Source organism: Microcaecilia unicolor, chromosome 10 (assembly GCF_901765095.1).
Source record: "Microcaecilia unicolor chromosome 10, aMicUni1.1, whole genome shotgun sequence".
NCBI classification, from domain to species: Eukaryota; Metazoa; Chordata; class Amphibia; order Gymnophiona; family Siphonopidae; genus Microcaecilia; species Microcaecilia unicolor.
This window is the reverse complement of record NC_044040.1, coordinates 182,818,670-182,833,525: the sequence shown is the minus strand read 5'-3', so window position 1 is coordinate 182,833,525 and position 14,856 is coordinate 182,818,670. Positions and strand designations below refer to the sequence as shown.

Here is a 14,856-nt window from a genome sequence, read left to right as displayed (position 1 = left end):
TGCCTAATTTAGGTGCTGGCACCTGCGTTTAGCAGCATAATTGCCAGCACCTAAAGTTAGACACAGTTTATGCCCTAAGCACTATTCTAAAAGGGACGTGTACTCTTTACAGAATAGCACTCACGGCCAGATTCTATATATGGCACCTAGAAAATCCGCACAGAAAACATTTCCACCTAAGTGTAATCTATAAGGGGCGCCTATATTTAGGCTTCAATCCCAGCATATAGATTTAGGCACACTGGGCCATATTCCATAACTACGTGCATACATTTTGGAACACCCATTTCCCCACCCTTAACCATACCCTTTTTTGCCTGCATGCATTAGAACCTAAGCGCAGTGCATTGCAGAATATGCTTAGCAAGTTATGCACAAAAATTCTAATCATTGCCAATTAGTTCTCATTATTGCTTGTTAAATACTGTTAACAATGCTGATTGGCTTGTTAAGCCAATTAAGTTATGCGCGTTGCTACAGAATATGCTTGAATTTCAGCGCGGAATGCTAGGTGCACTATAGAGAATCCGGGGGTCAGAGCGTAAAATTTTTAGGGACGATTTTTAGGCACCACTTATACATTGATGTGTAGATTAATAAATGAGAGGGCAAAGACTCCGTTCAATCAAGGATCGGCAAAGCAGCAGGAATGAGACAGGCTGCTCTGCTGCTCTTGGTCCTGGGTCCTCCCTCTTCAGTTTCTTTCTACGTCCTAGGCAGATGCCAGGGAAGGAAGCTCTGTAGTTTCTGAGGGGCCAAGTCCTTGACTCATTTGTGGAGGGATCGGTTTGGAGGACCGTAAGGAGGGAACATATACAGAAGCATTGTGCTAATACTCCCCTGACCCTCACCATGCCGGATGCCCTATGCAAACTGGGACTATCTCTGAAATAATTAATGCAGCCTGTAGAGGATAGCACAGATACTGGCTGCATTTAAATAGCCATACTCAGTTTAACACGGTCTTTTTAAGGCACTTGCAATCTTGTTCACATGGTGAATACTGTGATAAACCAGTTTAATTAACATGCATGTTAAGAATTAGCAGGAAACATGTGCCACCTGTCAATTGAATGCACTTTAGTAGAAAGATCTCTTAATGAGGCATTTAAGAAGAGCAAAATATGACTCCTGCATTCACATGCTAGTGTGCACAATTTCGAGAGAATACCTAAAGTCTACAGGAATGACCAAACACTGAATACACATGACAGTGAATGAGAAAGCATTATGATTCCATTGATTTCCTCATCCCCAAGTACTGAAATTTGCCTTTGGCGAAAGCTTTCTGAATCATTATGCTGCTGCCAACTATTCTATTTGAGCACTGTAAAAATCCGATTGGCCATTCTTTATCCCAGGTCTGCTTCCCATAATAGTGCAATAATATAGAAACCAACAACCGAGGTTTTATGACTTTATTCTTTCTTTTCACTTTTTTAAGTTGCGAGGTACAATGCCAGAACTCCTGTGGTCGCGCTGCAGTTCTCTTGCTGCAGAAAAGCAGCTACAGCGCCCACTGCCATGCTGTGCACATAAACTGCATGCAAACAACACAGTATCCCACAGGGAAAAAAAAACGTACAGTCCTTTTTTTATTCGTGAGAGTTATGCACAATTAGTTGGTCTACATACTACTTTAAAAGTCAACTACGGGACCTGAGAAGCTTCAAGCTGAACTGTGAAGTAACACTGTCTCCAGAGGCAAATTAAATGGCACTTTGTAATCACAAAATAAGAAACGCTTTGCTGAACTATATATTAAACCACAGAGATTACAAAAATAAACATTTTCACACAGGCACTGCAAACTCTATTCCAAGCACACTTCACGTTTAACATGTAAACCACAGATTATATCCCTTCATACTAGTCTGACATGATGTAAAAACACATCACACCTTAGATGTTTCCAGAAAGGTATCATAAGGTCTGATACTGGGCAAAAAAATTCTCAAAGATGGCTAAATAGCTAGTGTTCATTGGATGGATATATATTTCCCATGCATAATGCACTATCTCAATAGCAGTGGTTGAGAAGGAATAGAGCATTTAAGCTGTAACGTAAATGGATTACATTGTGTCAAAATATTTCCTAACTTACCTATCTCAGGATTCCTTTAGATGCCCAATAAGGCAAGATGTAGGAAAAAGGAGTACAAAGTAGCAAAACAGTACCTTTACATTTTACCTAGTCCTCCAATAAATAAGTTAAAAATAAATATGGACTGAAGGTTTAGTACCCCAATATTAATGAATGTTAAACTTCTGTGCAATATGATTAGATGACAGAGCAGGTCATTTTCATTTCTATTCAGCCCCGCTGTCATTTTTAAATGCTGCTTCTGAGCGCTGCTCTAGCCATTTGAAGGCTGTTAAATTATATATTTTATCCTATTTTTTAAATCTTTTTAAAAAGATTTTTTATTATAAAAAGAGCATATAAAAATTCAAGGTCTTGTCACACTGAATACAGTACCCTAAAGCTTTACTTACATTTCCAAGTAGTGTTCATATTGTGTCAAAGGTTTGTTCTCAAAAGACATCACTCATAAATGTTTATTCCCAGAATGTCTTTTTTGCTAATGATTCTGAACCTTAGATGTTCTCTGGATATGAAGTGACAGCCAGGAGTTTGTGTCAAAAAGACTTGGTGGGATTAATCCCATCTGAAAACATCAATGTCCATAATTAATTTGCATTTCAAGATGAAAGTTAAGGTCTCTAAAGCAAAAGGGGACAATATTTCCCCCCCAATTTATGTAAATTTACCTAAAAAATGAAAATACTCCCTTTGTTATTCATTAATACTTAACAACTGCCAAATAGCAAATTTGCACTTCTTGGTGCCTACCTGCACAGTAATATTAGTGGTAGTTTAATATTTATTCACAGTAAACTCTGCAATGTGAAACTTTGCAAATAATAATTAAAAAAAAAATGATGTTGTGTACTAGCAAGAACGGATAACAGTTTGTACAGGAAATATGTCCCTTGCGATTTCTCTGTCAGGACGCGAGTGAAAGACGTCTGGGACCAGAGCAGATAAGCAGCAGATCTGAAGGACTTGCAACTTTCACATGGCTAGTGGTTAAATTAATAGTCAGTAGTTTATACTGCTGCAGCTTTTTTTTTTTGTTTTTAAAAAAACGTATTTTTATTTATACCCGTAAGATAATTGGTACAGATGTTTTACAGACACTTAGCATCCTATTGTGTTAACCGAACGCCGTTGCGTTCACAAACTTGTATCTCCATTCTGCTTGTACTCGGTTAAAATGTTCAGAGTCATCTCTTCGCTTTTCGACTGCACGTTGGCTTCGCTTCTCCTAGAAGCCTTTCTGGTGGCCCTGGAAAGTCTCCTCCGAAAGGTATCTCCCGCCAGAAAATAGAGAATGGGATCCACGCAGCTGTTGAGACTGGCCAGCCCTCTAGTAACTTGGTAAGTGGCATAAACCCTGTCATTGAAGGAACACATTTCCGGAGACTGAAAAAACAGCCTGGCTCTCAGATTCAGGTTTTTCATCACGTGGAATGGAAGGTAGGACACTGCAAAGACCGTCAGCACAATGATAACCAGGTAGATGGATTTTTTCCGTAACGGGGCATTGTTCATATCTTTGTAAATCAAAGCCTTGACAATTAATCCATAACAGCCCAGAATTAATATAAAGGGGATGCAGAAACCGCAGACCGTGGTGCACATGCTGTAGATGAAGTAACTTTTCAGGTTGTCGTCGGAGGACGTGTCAAAGCAGGTGACGGTTTTGTTCTTTCGTATCCCGGTGCTAGAATAGAACAGTATTGGCGAGATCCCAGCAATGACAACGAACCAGACCAGCGCACTGATGTAAATGGAATTCTTTTTTTTCAACCTCCCCAGGGATTTTAGAGGATGCACCACTCCTGTGTATCTGTGAACACTGATGCAAGTTAAGAACAAAATGCTGCCGTACAGGTTGACGTGGAAGATGAACCTTTGCAGTTTGCACATGGCATCTCCAAAAATCCAGTCTGTTTTGTTAAAATAGTAAAAGATGAGGGCAGGGAGGGACAGAACGTACAGGAAGTCGGCCAGCGCCAGGTTGAACATGTAAACTGAAATGCTGCTCCATGGTTTCATGTGGAAGATGAACATCCAGATCGCCACGCTGTTGCCAATAAATCCTGTGATGAAAACGACTATGTACACGACGGGGAGATAGTAGAACTGGAAGCCAGTCTTGGTCAGGGAGCATTTCGTGGCATTGCTGACGGGGAAGCCACCGACCGAGAGGGTGCTCGCAGTGGCATTCAGAAAATCGGGTAAAAAGACGTCTGTCATGATCTTGCAAAGTCAAACGGGGGTGAAGGCAAAGCAAACGTCCCCTGTGGCAGCAGGAATCACCTAAAAACAGAAAAGGTGAGAGCGAGCACGGAGTTAGTCGCACGCTTGGCATTTTCAGTCAAAAATTCATTCATAGCTACGTTCCGGTTCGCATCGCATGCAATCCGAATCGGGATTCGGAACCAGAACGGCGGTGCTCAAGCCCAGGTTCTATTAACTTCACGCTGCCCTGGAGAACAGTTGCCGCGCACAGCAGCAATGAGTTAAAGAAGGGCAAAGGGGAAGGGAACGTTAAACTTGCAAGCTCAGAGAAAAACTTCCACCCACTGATTGCACCTGGCCGCGAGAAAAGGCAGAGTTTTAATACATATTTAAATACATACAGCAGGCTAACTTTCTTCACATGCCGCCTACCTCATGGCGTTGTCTCTCTGATCTCGGGAAACTGAGCTCCCATTTCACTGCCATCGCTCGCTTTCCAGAAAATGGCAAAGGAGAGAGAGTGGAGGGAGGGAAAATATTGCTGCCTCTTCCAGTTCTGCCCTGCCACAATCCGAGCGGCCGCTTCTCTCTTTAACACTGAGCAGAGACGAGCGCAGCAGAGCCTTCGCCGTTCCTGTGAGAGTGGGACAGGCAGGCGAGGAGAGAGGAGGAGGGAAAGAGGGAGGAGGGATGGGGAGGGAGAGCGGGGAGCAGAGTTCAATCTCCTTCCAAGTCCCGACTGCCAGGCGTGGTTTTCCAACTCAGCCCACTAAAACAACACACGCTCTGATAAGGAAGAGAGACCAGTCAGGCTGCCAGAATGTTTCCCACAAGCTTGCCTTGTTCTCCGCTTTTTGCACAGGATCCTTTTTTTGACAACCCTAGGAAAGGAAAGACTCTTCTGGCCAGCAGGGAGTGATGCATAAGTTGTGTGGTCCTACCTCGAGCAGATATATAATGCAGATTTGAAGCGGAGACATTTGCTTATTTCCGATCTGACGAAGAAGGGCAACCTTCGAAAGCTAATCAAGAAATGTATTAAGTTATGTCCAATAAAAAAGGTATCATCTTATTTTCTTTTCCATGTTTTATTTTGTTTGATTTCTATAGATTCTACATGGAATGTTGCTATTCCACTAGCAACATTCCATGTAGAAGTCGGCCCTTGCGGATCACCAATGTGGCCCCGCAGGCTTCTGCTTCTGTGAGTCTGACGTCCTGCACGTACGTGCAGGACGTCAGACTCACAGAAACAGAAGCCTGCGCAGCCTTCTACATGGACTGTTGCTAGTGGAATAGCAACATTCCATGTAGAATCTCCAATAGTAGCAACATTCCATGTAGAATCTCCAATGGTATCTATTTTACTGTCATAGTAATGCTTGAATGTTTTCACTTATATACACTGTCAGCTAGCACATTTGCTTATTTCCGATCTGATGAAGAAGGGCAACCTTCGAAAGCTAATCAAGAAATGTATTAAGTTATGTCCAATAAAAAAGGTATCATCTTATTTTCTTTTCCATGTTTTATTTTGTTTGATTTCTATTGATAACCTTTAAGAGTGGACTAACACGGCTACCACACTCCTCTACTTAAGCGGAGAGCTGAAACTACCATGGGAACAGCACAAATTACTTTCAGCCATGAGAGACACCCATAGAGAATCAACAAAAAGGCAGACTATATGATTCTCCAAAGAACAGAAAGAAGTCACAAGAGCCCAAATGCACTGGCAGTGCATAAACACCTCGCCTGCCCTGTAGATACCTCAAGAATTCGCTCTCCGGAAATCAACTGCACAGTCCCTATTAAAAGCAGATCAAGAGAACAAACGGACATCACACTGGGATCTAGATTTTACTCAAAGATGCTACTGCTTGATAGCACATCATTATCTTAGTTACAAAGGTCCTAATTTATGCAGTGGGACCTGTTTATTAGTAAAGCACCTTAATGTTACTAACATGATATCATACTTCAGTACATCTAATCCTGAGTGAGAATTTTTTTTTATTACATTTGTACCCCGTGCTTTCAGGCTCAATGCAGCTTACATATCTGGGGCACTGGAGGGTTAAGTGACTTGCCCAGAGTCAAAAGGAGCTGCCTGTGCCTGAAGTGGGAATCGAACTCAGTTCCCCAGGACCAGAGTCCACCACCTTAACCACTAGGCCACTCCTCTAACCTCATAGCATCATTGCTGAGGCCAATAAATTGAATACACTTGGCCTTAATTTTACATTCTATAGGTAGGGCTGTTTCTGATTGATTTCGGATGACTGCTCTCTGTCACTGAAAAAAAAAATCCACAAAGATAATGCATCTTAAAACTCTGTTCTGATAAAGATTTGCAGATTGTCATAAAAATACTTCCAGCTGGACAATAGGATAGTTGCTTTTAACTAATTTATTTATTTGTAGCATTTGTATCGCACATTTTCCCACCAATTTGCAGGCTCAATGTGGCTTACATTTGCCGTAATGGCGGATGCCATTTCGGGTAGTAGAACTGCAAAGGTTATTGCGTAAGGTGCATAACATACATGATAACATACATGGAACATAACATATACTACTACTACTACTTAACATTTCTAGAGCGCTACTAGGGTTACGCAGCGCTGTACAAATTAACAATTAAGGACGGTCCCTGCTCGGAAGAGCTTACAATCTAAAGGACGAAATGTCAAGTTGGGGTAGATAAGTTTTCCTGAGAAGAGGTGAAGTGGTTAGGTGCCGAAGGCGATATTGAAGAGGTGGGCTTTGAGCATTGATTTGAAGATGGGTAGGGAGGGGGCACGGCGTATGGGCTCAGGGAGTTTGTTCCAGGCGTGGGGTGAGGCGAGACAGAAGGGGCGGAGCCTGGAGTTGGAGGTGGTGGAGAAGGGTACTGAAAGGAGTATATATGGAGTAGATCATGGTGTATATATATATATATATATATATATATATATATATATATATATATATATATATCAAACATATAAAAGGCGAGTGTCATACTCACTCGCAAATGCGCAGTAGAGACTTCCCTCTCTGCCCCGCCCCTGCATCAATACGTGATGAGGGGGGCGGGACAGAGCGGGAAGTCTCTACTGCGCATGCTGCAGACGTACTCGCAACCGCTCTGCCCTCCCCCCCCCGAGGTCACTGCTACTGCTCCCCCCACCCAGAGTCGCCGCCACCGCCGCCCCTCCACCCGGCCCGAGCACTGTCTTTCTTATTGAACTTACATCGCACCATGCAGACGCAGCAGGCACATCAGCAAAGCTGCCGTCGGGACGGCCTTCCTTCTCTGCCTGTGTCCCGCCCTCACCGCGTTACATCACACGAGGGCGGGACACAGGCAGAGAAGGAAGCCCGTCCCGATGGCAGCTTTGCTGATGTGCCTGCTGCGTCTGCGTGGTGCAATGTAAGTTCAATAACAGACAGTGCTCGGGCCGGGGGGGGGGCCGAGCAGCGGTGACCTTGGGGGGGGGCTCGGAACCCCCCATTCCAAAATGAGCCCGTTTACACGGGCTCAACGGCTAGTATATATATATATATATATATATATATATACCATGTGCGTAAATACATGGTAGAGAAGAATAATTATGGTATTGCCTGAAGGGTTCAGAGTTATAAATTGCATTATAATCTACATTAGGTCATCGACTGTAGAGAGATCTTGTTTTACATAAGGTTTAGGGTGGTGGTGTCTGTCATGTGATAAGAGTTCAGTTTTGTATAGCTCGTGTGTAGTGTTATTATTTAATATTTGTAGTTTAATATCTTTTATTGGATTTCAACATAATGAAATAGAAGCAAGAGCTGACCACAGTTCAACAAGCAACAGTTACAAACATGGCAAAACTGGAGTTCACATTCAAGAAACAACTATCCACAACTAGAAACACATTAAGAAAAAGGCGGAAGAAAGAGGAGGTGGAGGAAAAAAAAAAAGGGGGGGAGGGGGGTGCTGGAGGATACAAATCCAGACATGGAGCATGCATAGGCCACAAAATACATCAAGCTCAGTGCTTATCTCTGTACCGAAGCAAAATAGGACACCAGTGGCAGCCATTTTTCCCCTATAGGAAGCGCCAGATGTTTATGGTATGCCTTCTTGAAGAGCTCTGTTTTCATTAGCCTTCGGAAGATGGCTAGGTCTTCCATTAATTAATTAAAGAACTCAGGCACATTGGTTTGCCTTTCCCTGCCTTTCCCACTTATCTGAGCCTCCGGAGTGTTTTTATTTACCTCTTTTGCCTCTTATTTGCCCAACTAGACAGTCATTACCAAACATATAATACTATTTGCAGAAGTCAGAGGGAAAGCACTGTTAAAGCCATTTCTGCGTGCAAATCATGTTTTGTGCATGGCAATAATCACTTTATAAAATTATGCATGTACAACCTTCAACTTTAATCAGACTGATTGGAAACATTTCCAAGGGGTGGGTTGGGGCTGTGTATATATTCATGCATTTACTTTTCAAAATAATCTTGTAGGCATGAAAATTAATGGAGACACTTATTGTGTGCCAGGGATCAGGTGAAAAAATTTCCCTGGGTAATTTTCAAAATGGAAGAAAGTGAATAATTTAGTTTTAAAAATTTGCACGTATCTCTCTACACAGGGAAAAGCAAATGTTGCACTATTTACATAGGGGCAATTGTGCAATAAATCTTATAGGCAAACATGTAATAATCATTTTTGTAGTGGAGGAGTGGCCTAGTGGTTAGGGTGGTGGACTTGGGTCCTGAGGAACTGAGTTCAATTCCCACTTCAGGCACAGGCAGCCCCTTGTGACTCTGGGCAAGTCACTTAACCCTCCATTGCCCCATGTAAGCCGCATTGAGCCTGCCATGAGTGGGAAAGTGCGGGGTACAAATGTAATAAAAAAAAATTTAATATTATAATACTTCATGAGCCCTTTTTGGTCCTGCTGGTACACTATAGTAATTGTTTTCAAATCAGTAAGAAAAGTCAAAACCACAACATATCATTCATTTTTGCTGTTTACTCTGTGTTAAGAATGGTTCATTTTTGGAGGGGTTTTTTTTTTTTTTTTTGGATTTTTAGTTTCTACAAAATTATGGACATTTTTTCAGTTTGTTTCATGCATTCAATTTAATAAAAAAATTATGATTGGACTAACTGATGTAGAACAGATAACTCAAAACCTTGTCAAAGAAACATTACGGAACGTGTTCATTAAGCTGTGTTAAACAGATTTGTGCGCCTAAATTATAATCAGTGCCAATTCACAACGCAACAATGATTTTGCTACTGAGAGAAAAACATGTGATTTATACTAAATTGAACCCGCCGATTCCAAATATGAACGCCGAATTTGGCTGACACATCTAGATTTTAAGTTATACATGCAAAGCCTATTCACTTATAATATTAATGCATTATATATTGGAAACATGGAGAGAGGTTCCATAAAGACATTTCTACAATGGGGAACAGATATCAAGGCCGCTGGAATCCCAAGATGATGGGGGACTACTGCTGGTTTTTGCAACGGGAAAATATGACCGGTCACAAACGCAAAAGCAGATGCCTGAAGCACTTTTAACAGTACTGGGCCTTGCTGAAGTAAGACTTTTAAACTGGAACATGAGACTTTTTTGAAATTTTGTTATTCCATTACATTTTCATATACTGTTTACTACGAAAACTTTGATCTAGATCAGGTAATTGTTGGAGTAAAACTCGTTCTGTAAAAAATTATTCAATGCTTTCCAAGTGCTTAATTCATTTGGGCAAACTTATGCATAACAAAATGTCTTGACGTGTTACAACAATTCTGACTTCAGATTTGGAATACGCACACTGAATTTAATATAGGACAAATGGGTTTTGCCCAGTAGCACACGAAAAAATTTTTTTTTTGTTGTGCTGTGTTATTGCTTGTTAAGTGCTGTTATCAACACTCATTAGCTTATTAAGCTTGTTAAATTGTACGCATCGTTATAGTATCCACACTGATTTTGTTGCGGACCTTTAGGTGCACTATGTAAGAGGATAGCGCCTTTGTGTGCTTAAATTTACAGACTACTGCCATCCCCCTGGGTAAGTGTACATTTGTACGCATAAAAGGCAGTAGCAAGACTACGTTTTACTCTATAATTCCATGCTAAAATGGCTTAGGGCTAGATTCAATATATCGCGCCTCAATTTAGGCGTACATTATAGAATATGCTGAGTGCTGCTCCTCGCGACTAAAACCTGGTGTAAATCTTGATGCGTAAATTAGGCACAGAACGGGTGTATTCTATAATAGTGTGCATAGATTTTAGAAATGCCCATGACTCACTCATTCCATTCCCATAACCACACCCACTTTTCAAAGATGTAACTTAGAATTTACGCGTACCACATTACAGAATACGCTTAGTGAGCTCTGGGGAACGGCAGTCAGCGCAGGTGAAACCCGGGGTTGTCCGGCCGCCAAGTAGAACCTGTTCCGAGCACCGGGCTCAGCAGCGCTCTACTTGATACAAGAAATCACAAGTCTGACAACAGCTCAATACAAGCATGGAGGACCACTTCTGTAATGTTTGGCATATTCTATAAAGTGCATCTAAATTTAGGCGTACTTTATAGAATATGCCTAGGTGTATTTTTTTTTCAGTGCCAAATTTTTAGGCATGATATATAGAATCTAGCCCTTAATGTGCAGTTAGTGCATGGTAACAGGCAACTACACAAATGCATTAAGCAGATATGCAGCAGTTTGCCTATTACTGCAAATTAAACTGCATTTTTATCTAAGGGGGCATGGCATGGGTGGAGAGTGGGCGTGGAAGCATTATCCAGCTAGCACGTTATACGTGTGCATTAACTGGCTAACATAGAGTTAATGCAGGAGCACTTATGGGCCCTTTTACAGAGTGGCGGTAAGTCCAATGCGGGCTTACTGCTCACTCTTCCCTATGAGGAAAGGCTAAAGCAGCTAGGGCTCTTCAGCTTGGAGAAAAGGCGGCTGAAGGGAGATATGATAGAGGTCTATAAAATAATGAGTGGAGTTGAACAGGTAGATGTGAAGCGTCTGTTCACTCTTTCCAAAAATACTAGGACTAGGGGGCATGCGATGAAGCTACAATGTAGTAAATTTAAAAGGAATCGGAGAACATTTTTCTTCACTCAACGTGTAATTAAACTCTGGAATTCGTTGCCAGAGAATGTGGTAAAGGCAGTTAGCTTAGTGGAGTTTAAAAAAGGTTTGGACGGCTTCCTAAAGGAAAAGTCTATAGACCGTTATTAAATGAACTTGGGGAAAACCCACTATTTCTGAGATAAGCAGTATTTTTTTTGTTACATTTGTACCCCGCGCTTTCCTACTCATGGCAGGCTCAATGCGGCTTACCTGGTGGTAATTGGGCATCGCCATGCGCTGCCTGGTTACCACTGGGTTAGCATGGGAGCGTTTATCGCCACCTCAATGGGTGGCAGTAAGGGCTTCCCGCCACATGGCCAGGAGTGTTTTCTTACTGCATGGCCATGTGTGTCTGGGGGCTTTTTACCCACTGTGATAAAAAGGGCCCTGGTACGCAGGAAAAGCAGCCCCTGCCGCTAGCGAAGGGCCCTTTTTCCTGCAGCTTGGTAAAAGTATCCCTTAGGGCCTCTTTTACTAAGAAGCGCTAGCGTTTTTAGCTCACGCTAATATTTAGGGCACGCTAATCATTAGAGACGTCCATTTATTCCTATGGACATCTCTAACGTTTTTAGCGTGCCCTAAATATTAACACTCGCTAAAAACGCTAGTGCTCCTTAGTAAAAGAGGCCCTTAGTGCCTTCTAAATAGGAGGCACTATGTACTTCTGCATTAACTCTTGCAGGTACCGCATACTAATGGTGACATTAATGTACGACCTGCAATAAAAAATAGAAAGAATGCCCCCAAAAGGTGCTACAGAGAAGCTGAGCTTAGCATTTAGTAAAATCCTGTGTTACAACCCATTAAGCCCAGAGTTCAGCACACTTTAATAAAAGGGCCCCTTGATTAGTTCATAACTCATTGAGAAGTGAGTTTTGAAACATTTGCCCAACTTGACAGTCATTAGCAAACATGTCATACTATTTGCAGAAACAGAGGGAATGCAATATTAAAGCCATTACTGTGTGTAAAACAGTATTTTATGTGTACAAGTAAACGCTTTTAAAATTGCATGATTGAAATGTGCACAAAATGATGCCCATTCAGGCTGTGCACTCATGAATTTACGTGGAATGAGTGAATACATTACCAGAGTGGGGTTGTGTTTATGCACTTCCTTTTAAAAGTTAACCCAGAATTTTTGTGTGTGCCAAAAAAACAGGTATAAATGTGAATTCTCTGGGGTAATATTCATTGTAGAAGCATGCAAATACTCCAGTTCTGAAAATGTTCTTGTCATGGTATAAGCCAATCATCAGAATTAAATGTGTAGCATGACCCTTTTGAAGCTAAAAATACGGTCTCTTTGTGTTCTGAGTATATGGTATCTTTTATATATACTTAATTTATTTAATTTATTGCAATTATCACCTTTGGTGATTGGTGGAGAAATTAATATCCTAAAACTTATAAATACAGCGCCTGCTCTTAAATTATAAACAATAGCGAGTGCTCTCGAGCTCTTTTCCCCAAAATAAATCATTTCTTGTAACATTCTCATTGAGCCTGCCATGAGTGGGAAAGCGCGGGGTATAAATGTAACAAAAAAAATAAAGAGTGTGTGTGTGTGTGTGTGTGTGTGTGTGTGTGCCTTATTTGTATGTGCATATTTATAAATTTTCACCGGATTGTGCAATAAATCTTATTGATAAAAAATAATCATTATTTTCAGAATGATTTCAAATTACGATAGCTCGTATGAATCCTGTTTGGCTTTCTTTCCGGCTGATTCTTCAGATCAGTAAGAGAAATCAGACCCACAACACATCCTTCATTTTTGCAAAAATGTGTAGATTCATTGCTGATGCATTTTATAGTCATACATGTGGCAGATTAGAGGCCAACAACTTCGTCTAACACAGCTAAACCTTAGATTTTAGAATTCAGCAGTTCCCTCCAAACCCTTCAAGGGGTCTTCTTTGCGAGCTGGGTTATAAAGTATATTATCTACAGAGATATTTTAGAATTAACAAGTGCTTGCAAGAGTACAAAAAAAACCAACAAAAAACCTTTACGATTCTGAATAGTAAAGCTGTCCGTTATAGAAAACAATGGACTCAGGTCTGCTAACTGTTCTATCTGTTCGTAAGGATTGATAGTGCTGTAAGTTAGAGGAGGGAAGGGATTTTTGATTTGGATTGGGCCTTTTTTCAGGTGTAGCTCAAGATGAATTACATTCAGGTACAATAGGCAGGGCTTTTTTTGAGGGGGTACTCGGGGGTACTGAGTAGCGGCACCTTTTCTGTTGTCTGCAAAAATTGACCCATGGACTCCAAGTTTTAATGAAAGAGCTCGGGCTCTACACACCAATTCTGCCTTGTCATAGATTCTGTGACTGGTTGCAGGGGGCCTGGCTATTGTGGGGTGGGTCCCTCAGTGATCACCCCACCCCTGAAGGGTAGCCTGGCATGTGAGTACCGGCACCGTTTTTGCTAGAAAACATGCACTGACAATAGGTATTGCCCTGTCCCTGGAGGACATACAATCTAACGGGTCCATAATGACCCTAGTGTGCCGTTACACAGATTTCCCCTTCCTGCTTAGGCCATTTTTACCATGGCCGTAAAAAAAGCCTTTTTTTCTATTGTTTTCATTAAAGGCTATTTTTGCTGATTTTGTACCTGAGGCAATGGAGGGTTAAGTGGCCTGTCCAAGAACACAAGTAACATAGTAACATAGTAGATGACGGCAGAAAAAGACCTGCATGGTCCATCCAGTCGGCCCAACAAGATAAATTCATATGTGTATACCTTACCTTGATTTGTACCTGTCTTTTTCAGGGCACAGACCGTATAAGTCTGCCCAGCAGGATTCCCCGCCTCCCAACCACCAGTCCCGCCTCCCATCACCGGCTCTGGCACAGACCGTATAAGTCTGCCCTCCACTATCCTCGCCTCCCAACCACCAACCCCTCTTCCCCCCACCTGCTACGCCACCCAATTTCGGCTAAGCTTCTGAGGATCCATTCCTTCGGCACAGGATTCCTTTATGTATATCCCACGCATGTTTGAATTCCGTTACCGTTTTCATCTCCACCACCTCCCGCGGGAGGGCATTCCAAGCATCCACCACCCTCTCTGTGAAAAAATACTTCCTGACATCTTTCCTGAGTCTGCCCCCCTTCAATCTCATTTCATGTCCTCTCGTTCTACCGCCTACCCATCTCCGGAAAAGATTTGTTTGCGGATTAATACCTTTCAAATATTTGAACGTCTGTATCATATCACCCCTGTTCCTCCTTTCCTCCAGGGTGTACATGTTCAGGGTATACATGTTCAGGAGTCACAGTGAGACCTGAATCAGGCTTCCATGGTTCTCAGCCTGCTGTACTAAGCATTAGGCTATTCCTCCAGTGAATATTATTAGTTAGGAGAGCAGGAACCTTGCATTA

General features: G+C 41.9%; 1 protein-coding gene across 1 annotated transcript; it reads right to left on the bottom strand.

The window, feature by feature from the left end:
- Positions 1-2,727: 2,727 nt before the first annotated feature.
- P2RY1 (purinergic receptor P2Y1) lies at positions 2,728-4,933 on the bottom strand. The gene is made up of 2 exons (XM_030217073.1): positions 4,742-4,933; positions 2,728-4,387 (listed from the first exon to the last, which is right to left on the bottom strand). The coding sequence occupies exon 2, from the start codon at positions 4,322-4,324 to the stop codon at positions 3,239-3,241; it is 1,086 nt and encodes a 361-aa protein (XP_030072933.1). The 5' UTR covers positions 4,325-4,387; positions 4,742-4,933; the 3' UTR covers positions 2,728-3,238.
- Between the last annotated feature and the right edge of the window lie 9,923 nt (positions 4,934-14,856).